This window comes from Impatiens glandulifera, chromosome 8, assembly GCF_907164915.1.
Source record: "Impatiens glandulifera chromosome 8, dImpGla2.1, whole genome shotgun sequence".
NCBI classification, from domain to species: domain Eukaryota; kingdom Viridiplantae; phylum Streptophyta; class Magnoliopsida; order Ericales; family Balsaminaceae; genus Impatiens; species Impatiens glandulifera.
The window spans coordinates 33,693,553-33,702,900 of NC_061869.1; the positions used below are offsets into that span (position 1 = coordinate 33,693,553).

Genomic DNA, 9,348 nt, shown 5'->3' on the forward strand with positions numbered 1-9,348 from the left:
CTTGCTATAAAAGTCAGTTTACGTCGGCGCAAGATGCGGTTTGTGTTCGGCAATATATATTGTCAACACATTTTCCCTCTTCATCAATACCAAAGATTGTTCTTTTATATGCAAGACTTGGAACGATCCTCTAAGATGAGTCCAAAACAGTAATGCAGATGTGATATTTCCTCCCTACAAGTTTCATAATGTATAACCATCCTACACATCTCTAACATTCATTAGAGAATTAATGGTGTCAACCATGAAAACCCATGGCAGTGTACCTTTCTGTCAACCAATCATACAAAATTTAAACATTCATTAACAATCAATCTCATTCTTTTACAAAAAAAAAATGCAAAAAATTACCTTTGGAGAAAACAAGTGTTTGACCACTCAATTGCTCCAACACCTGTAGAGAACACCTGTAGAGAGTAAAAATGGAATCAAATATGAAATCGAAAGACAAAAAAGGGAAATACTTGTTGAATGGAGAATTAATACATTCGTCTATATCAACATAACATAAACAAACAAGAACATGATTAATGTCAGGAAGACATTTGCGCATCCTAAAAACATAGATTTGGATAATATCAGCAAGAAGGAGATAGGGTTACATATCATGGTCGAAGGTGCATGTGCGAATTCACAGTAGCGCCGAACAAATGAAACAAAGAAGAAACAAGTTACCTAGATCCTACGCAGAAATTGTAACAAGGCCAATTTTACTTTGCGTCGGCGCAAATAACACTCTACGTCGGCGCAAAATATTGTTTGCTTCAAAGCAATGTACAGTTTGCGTCAACGCAAAAGACAATTTTTCAGAGATTCCAATTGATAATACATGGTGTTTTCAGCTATATCAAACAAAAAAATATCATTTAAAAACATACCCATCGATTGTTTTGTAGTTTGTTGGAGATCAGACTTGATGGATTCGTCGGGAGGAGAGATGTCCTTACTACAGTTTCTGCGTAGGATAAATGTTGAAGACGTCGTCGGGAAGGGAAAGCGTCTGGTGTTGCTTGCTTAGGGAGTTGGGGATAGTTGCGGAGAGTTGTTGTGCTTGCTTGGGGAGGGGAAGCTGCTGGTCGGGGAGAAGAGAAGAGAAAGAATAAACCATTAAGGGCAAATGTTGCCAGCAGGGGCGGAGCCAGGATGAAAAATTACCTGGTGCTGACTCCAACTTGTATCTCAGATTTAAGTTTCTATGTTCCGTTTTTTTTCAATAAAATTTTCACGATTATTAGAAGATGGAAACTCGTCATGCCCTCTCAATGCACACGTTTCCAAAGTGAGCCACCGAGTGCTTTCAATAATTGTTGTAAACCGTAATCTGTTATTTTGTTTTTCATCTGAAGACTGTGCATTAAGTACTTTGTCAATATGATGAGGATATTCATTAGATTATCAAGATATTCAAGTGCCCTATTATGTGGTGAAATATTATATCCTATATGCATAACAAAAAAACATATATCCTCATCATTAACTCGTTTTCAATATTTGAATCCATCTATTGTAAATGTAGGTTTTTGGGGTTGCTTATGTTAAAATAAGAAACATGGGAAACAAAAAGCAGCATCTTTCAAAAGAGAGTATTCTAACCAAGTAAATTTCTTAAACCAATGACTTTGGAATCGTCGATTTTGATTTCCAAATTTGGTCGGCGGATACTCATCCTTAATAGGTTTATATGACCTTATCTTGATATAAGCTCGTCTATTAAAAGGATAATTCTATATCAGAATACGTAATGTTGGATCAAGTTTAAGAGAACTTACATCAACATCAATTCTAGGAGATTTGTTAAGTTCTTGAGTAGGGATATCAAATTCTTTATTTTAACTTGTTTATTAATATTAATTTATATTTTTCTTAAAATTTTTTGAAATAGTTTAAAATTAAGAAATATAAAACACTATTATTATTATTTTCATTTTTATATTTTACCCTTATAAATAATTTGTATTATTAATTATATTGAAATAAATAAAAAATAATGTATAATTATTATATAAATATAATTTTAAAATAAATAATATTATTATATGATTTACAAAATTTTATATATAAATAAAATAAGTTAAAGATGAGGCCAGGGTTTGATCACGTAGCCAACTAGGCTAAGACTCATATGTCAAACAAATATATAAAAAGAATTATTTTAGCATTTTAATTTAGGTGGGGCTGAGCTCACCCTAGCCCATGGGTGGCTCCGCTCCTGGTTGCCAGGATTAAAAGGTTATTTTTTTAAAAAATTGAGGGCTAGTTATTTTTGGAATTGTTTATGTTTTAAAATCCTTCTATATTTAAGTATAGTGCTCATATGGTCACCAGGAATTGGTTGCGAAAGGCATTCGAATTTATTGAGAAAGCCCAATATTGAGCCTTTTTTACTCATTGTAGGGGTTATATACGATTCATTTAACCCCATGAATCATTAGACTAAGTTGAGGCATGAGGGGTCTTTATTACTTTGATCTCAAATAATTTATTTTATTTATTTAAGCCCTCTTAATTAATTTGGGATAAAATAAACACAAAATTTATCTTAAATTATTTATTTTGTCTTATCTTAATTTTAATTTAATTGGGATTAATTATCTTAATAATTATCTTAATGGATTATTTTGATTTTGCCTTAATTTTATTTTGAATTCATTTATTTAAAATAATTATTTAATATTAATAAATTAGGTTGGTGTAATTTTAATGATTACAGTTTGTTGTGATTATGCGAAATAATTCAAACGCTTATTAAGAGAAGAAGAAATGCATTATGATACCAAAACAAAACAAAAATAGCTTAGGGACATCCCATGACAAACAAGATAAGGCCATCCAATTACTCAAATCAGAAAAAGAAAATCAAACGAATTAGATATGCACACTCAAACTAACTGAATATCATGTTAGTATTTTTTTGTATAACCTATCATTTTAATAAATATAATGCATGAGTGTGAGATTCTATGTTAGAAGCAACTAGATAATATACTTAGACAAAAAAAATCCTCACTATAACAACATGTGTGCTCTAACTTATAAAAGAAAGAAGTACAAATTTTAGGTACACGAAAATAGAGATAAAAATTATATGTAAACTAAAACTAAATGTCTTCTAAACTAACAATAACAAATGAACATTTCAGGTGAACTAACTATATCAAATGGACATTTCTCGTCCTTCATCAAGAATTCTAGAACGCCAGGACAAATATATGTTCAATAATTCAAAGAAATTAAGCTGTTTCAAAAATTAAGTTGTTTAAAAAATGAAGGTGAGCATAAAGATTTAACAAACTATAATTTGTCTAAAATAATAATCACACTTTACAACAACAAGTTGATACTCTAGGATTCAATGAGATGATGAGGATTAACAGAACATGATTGCAAGTTAGAAAAACCAATGACTAAATAACATAAAAACACAGTTTGTGTTCATTGATCAGTATTTTTTTTTTTTTTTACATGAACTCATCCTTGAACATTATTTTCTCTTTAAATTGTAGACATAAAAACACTATAAAAACATATCAAACATTAGAACCTATAATAAAATGTTTTCCGATATTTATTTTTGAATTATGGAAAAGTAGCATGACATCAAACCACCATGATTTTCCGATTCTATTCAAAGCACTTCTAGTGTGAATCAAACTCTTTCGAGATTAATATACCAGATATAGAATAAGAATTGTGTGTAAATAATAAGATTTTTGGATAAAATTAATTAATTTCAGATAAAAATAAATGAGTGAAGTATAATAAGTTTTATAGTAAAATTAATATAATTCCTGCACCACAAACAATAATTTGTAGACACCTGATAAAAAATGACACATAATGTTAGAACTCAAAACTGCATTCTAAAACTGTAGACAATATTATTATAGCAAATATTATTTCACCATCCTTTCAACTTAAAGTAGATAGTTGTTAGATTTTAGGATTGATAATAGTGTTATACTTAAGGTCACACCACATTTAGGTGAAGATGGTAGAGGACGATAATCAACTTTCATTCCGAGATAGTTTATTGAGTTCTACTTGTTGAAGCCAACTTTCATTTGGAGAGAAATTACTGAGTTCTACTTGCTGAAGCATTAAGTCTATACTAACCATAACAACATGGACATGATTCTAAATTTTTAATTCAATTATGTTCTAGTTGTATGCTCTGTCTCTCTGTCTAATGAATAAAAAACATTTTTATTTTACCTAATTAGAATGTACAAGTGGTTAATATTGAAGTTTATATATCTGTCGAGCCTCTTAAGAAGAATTTAATACTAAAACCAACTCTGAAATTTAACATAAATTTGTATAGATAATATTTAATACTTGGATAAAATAGATGGATGAGAATATATTTAAGAATTTATACCTGGTGGAGGGTTTATTGCAACTTTTAGGTTACAATTGACTTACATTAAAAAGAATTAATAAAAAGAATAGCATCAAGATTGTAATCATACAATTATTGATTATCAGAAATTGAAAAGGCTAAAGGAAAATGAGCTGCACTCACTCCTCTGTTGCATACACATAAATTATAAATCTACCTAAAAAATATTATTTTCATATAAAGTCAACAATTATCAAAATGCAATGCAATAACTATAATAATACCAACTTAATATTTCTTAGGATAAGCAACAAAATTCATTACTAATAAGATAAAATTGTTAATACCAACTTAATATTTCTTAGATAAGAAATAAAATCCATTATCAATAAAATTAAATTGAGAATAGTAACTTAAATTGTTGCAGTAATGCAAGGATAGAATGTAATGCCACATCCAATCCTTTGATGCGCCATTCCTCTAGGAAGTGTAGACCTTGAAACTTGCAACCATTCTTTCTTTGAAACATCATAAGTAACCAACATGTTCATTTTTCCGAATCTAAACCACATCAAGATCAAGTCTTCGTTACCTACACCAATCATGTTAGTGTTCTTCCGATACAATTCCATGCACCACTCCCTTGGCATTGTGTCGACTTCTTTCCACTGTAAAGTTGTTTTTTCTAACTCCCAAATGCAAATAGAAGCACACGATTTTAAGTCCCTCACTTTTGAACCAACAAGCATGATTCGTCCCCCACATTCAACGATAAATCGATCAGCATTAAAAGTATAAGGATTCGGGACTAAGATATGATTCCAAATGCCAGACAAGATATTGTAAGAGACCATACCATCTGGAATCGAACACATAAAGTAGAGACAACCCTTGACAAAGATAGCTTGCGAACGCATGTTCAAAATCAATGGCAATGACATGCTCGCCGGCATGGCTCCCGATTTGTACCACGCATTCTCAATTGAGTCAAAAATTATGTACCGACCATTGCAACTGAAGTAGAGAATCTTGTAGCCCTCGGATAAGGATTTTCCATTCATCCACATTCCAACTGTTACTCCAGACCAACCCATGTTTGACCAAAACGGAAGCTCCTTGAGTGTTTGAGTTAGCGGGTTACCCACGAACAAACGCGTATGATTATCATTCGTAAAACAAACAATACCGCCAACAGAAGCTATAGGGAAGATAACCAACTTCTCTTGGAAAGAATGGATTTTTGAACGATGCCATTTGTTCGAGGAGGGATCGTACATGGCTGCAGTGTTTACATTGTTTTCGGTGATAGTGTAGAACCAAGGTTGAGTGATGGAAAGTTTGGCATATCGTTCACGAAAGGTATGGGAAGTCAACATGGTGTTCCACTTTCTACTTACCGAAAGGAAACGAAAGACGGTAACGATAGGTAATCTTGCCCCAACGACTTCAAAGAGGTCTTCCGGGAATTTTCCCCATATCTTTGGTGACATTTCATTAGACGAACACAAGCTCAACTTATTTCTTCTTACTTTCCTAGTAGGAGTTTCGTCGGACTCCATCTCTACGAGAGCAGCTGCAAAAGATAAATAAATAATCTAAATTAAAAAAATATATATATATATATATATTATAATTCTTTAAAACAAATATGAGAATTGGAATTGAACAACAGAATCCTATTTCTAATTTACCCTAAATAAACATAACTTAACATTAAAAAAATGATAATAAGATTTATTTACAATATATTCAAGGATCTATACAAGATAGATATGACACAATCACATACCATAAATGTTTTCAAACACTAAGACGTCAATATATGATTAAGTCAAATTAGTATGATAAAAGAATTACACTCTCAATGCTTTTATTTTGAATCAACCAAAATAATTTATTTGGGATCACTTCAATAGTTAATGTTAAGGGATCCTTCATTTCATTATGACAATGCAGGTCTTTGATAACAATGACTAACACCTAACAATCAAAAGACAATGCAATTCTTTTCAAATACATACTTGGGGGATTGGAAACCTAAAAACATAATATTTATTCTACTCAATATCCAACAAGAAGAAGATTTGTTAATTTTTTTGGTTGAAGAAGTCATTCCATTAAGTTAGTGTTTGTCGAGTTATTAATAAATTTGTCCTTTTAGGAATCAGTTTTGTTTAATTTAGTTTTTTTTCATGTAACCAGTAACATCACTAAGTTAGTAGTGATTCCTATATTTCTACTTTTCTAAGTAAACACCACTAAATTAGTACTGGTTCCTATTTTACTGTTTTTGTAAGTGTATAAATAATCGTCTCTTTTCAGCCAATAAAAAACAAGGAAACATGCTACTTTTTGTATTCGTGACAAAATATTATCCCTTCTTTAAGGATGATTCATACATCGATATTTAGGTTGACCTTCATGCCTTACCTTCCGCTCGAATCACACCAGAGAGGAATATGAGGGAATTAAAAAGTAGGCTTAACCTTGAATATTATTTTAGAAAAGGTTTTCTTGTTGTAGAAAACGAAAATGACATTTTCTCAAAAATTTGCTCGTCTCAAAGTCTTTAAGATCAATGTCTTACCTTCCTCTTGAATCTCGAGTTGCATGAGGAACCGAATTAGGATGCTTAGACTTGAGTTTTGTTTTAAAACAAATGTCAATTTTCTAGCTCATTTAAGAGTCGCAACTTAGTTTGCTCCGAGAGAAACTAAGAAAAAACAAATTTTAAAATTCTTTTGGGCTTAGTACTTGGCGACATGTGGGAAGGGTCTTGGCATTATGGAGCACACCTGTCTAGATGGACGGTCTCTACTATAAAATAATTGGTCTTTCAAAACGTGAAAAATTATGACACCTTTTGTTTTGATTCTAAACCTATGGCAACATCAACTAATCTCGTGTACTTTGAATGTTGTAAAGAGTGCAACATAGAGAGTTGCAATGGATTTTGAGATTCCCGTTATAAAAATAAATAATACTTGGTAGTTTACCAACTCATGCAAATAAGGTGATAGTAAAATGGGTTTACAAAATAAATTTGATTAAAAATAGAGAAGTGGAGAAGAAGCTCAAAACCCATTTGGTAGAAAATGGTTACACTTAAGAGCATATAGTGGATCATGAAGAAGTATTTGCTCCTGTGACACGACATACTTGGAGACAATGAGAATGGTGATCTCTTTGCAACACAAAAGTAATTGAACATATTTCAGCTTGATATTAAGTCATCTTTTATAAATGGAGATCTCAGTGAAGAAGTTTTTATAACACAACCACCTTGCTATGTGGTAAAAGGAGAAGAAGAAGATAAAGTCTACAAACTAAAGAAAACTCTATATGAACTCAAGCAAGTTCCACGAGCCTAATATAGTCGCATAAAATTAGCAGAGAAGGTCTTCTTCGATGTCCTTATGAATATACACTTTTTTGTCAAGATGGGAGGTGAATGTAAAATTATCATCGTCTGTATCTATGTTGATGATCTCATATTTACTAGTAATGAAGAAGTGATGTTTAACAAATTCAATAGTTCAATGATGCAAGAATTCGACATGACATACCTTGGACATATAAAGTATTTTTTTGGGATATAAGTGATGTAGAAGAAAGAATGCATTTTTATAGGGAGATGATCTTTTGTACCACAATATAAACCCACTCATGTACCATAAGACAAAAATCTTTAAAGTTTTAAGATTGAGAGAGAAGATTTTTGCCTTAGGGTACATGAGAGGTCTTTGTTTTGGTACAGCATATCCCCTCCCATTTTTATACATAAAAAAAGTACATATAAGAGTTACTAAAGAAATTTTGAATGTCTAATTTCAATGCAATTCATAATTCAATTGTTCCTGATTCTCAACTTACTAAAGATGAGAGTGAAAATAAGGTTATAACAGTTAATATAAATAGTTAATTGGCAGTCGCATGCATCCTACAACAACTCGACCTGATATTATGTTTGTTGTAAGCCAACATACTCGATATATGGAATGTCCTACAGAACTTAATCACAATTCAATAAAAAGAGTATTATGATACTTGAAAGGGTTGTATGATTATGGTATTATCTACAAAAAGGAAGGAGATGTAAAGCTTGAAAGCTACACAGATAGTGACTATGGTAGTGATTTGGACGATTGTAAGGGTACATCATGATATGTTTCTCAGCTGGATTATAATGTTGAATCTTGGTTATCAAAGAAGCATAAAATTGTTACATTGTCTACAACTGAAGCACGATTTGTTGCAACAGCTTCAGCAATAACTCAAGCAATCTGGTTACAAAAAATTCTACTGTGTATCTTCTTCATATAAAGAATGATGAGTGCTTGTGATAATAGTTTAAGCATTGCTTTTTCTAATAATCAATTTTTACATGGTCTTACAAAATTTATTGATGTTAGGTTTTATATTCTTTCATAATATTATTAAAGAAATAGTTGTTATATTAACTCATTGTTCCAGTCAAAATCAAGTTGCAAATATAATGACTAAACCACTTAAACTAAATGTGTTTGTGAGGCTTAGATGCTTTCTCAATATGTGTTTTGTATCAGTTCTAAACCGAATTCCATTATTCAATTTAAGGGAGGAAATGTTGAAGTGGTCAGTCCAATATGTTAGTGATAATTGAGTTTTTAACATGTATGTTATTTTAGGAATTATTATGTTTAATTTAGTTTATTTTCGATGTAACCAGTAATACCACTAAGTTAATAGTGTTTCATATTTTTCTGTTTTTGTAAGGCTATAAATAGTCATATCTATTCAGCTATTGAATAACAATTAATATAGACATTTTCTATACATTCTTATATGAGTAATATAGACATTTTCTATACATTCTTATATGGTACATGATGTAAGATCAATTTTTCATAAACTATTTATAATCCGTCAAAGAGATATAAATGACGAGCAAACAGATAAGAACAAGGTAAATCTAGCATCAAATCGTTGGAGATGATATCAAAATTTGTGTTTTGAACAAACATAGGAAA

The 9,348-nt window shown here is 31.0% G+C and overlaps 1 protein-coding gene across 1 annotated transcript; it reads right to left on the minus strand.

The window, feature by feature from the left end:
• Window positions 1-4,752: 4,752 nt before the first annotated feature.
• Window positions 4,753-5,898, minus strand: LOC124913266 (F-box only protein 6-like). The gene has a single exon (XM_047453862.1). The coding sequence runs from the start codon at window positions 5,896-5,898 to the stop codon at window positions 4,753-4,755; it is 1,146 nt and encodes a 381-aa protein (XP_047309818.1).
• Between the last annotated feature and the right edge of the window lie 3,450 nt (window positions 5,899-9,348).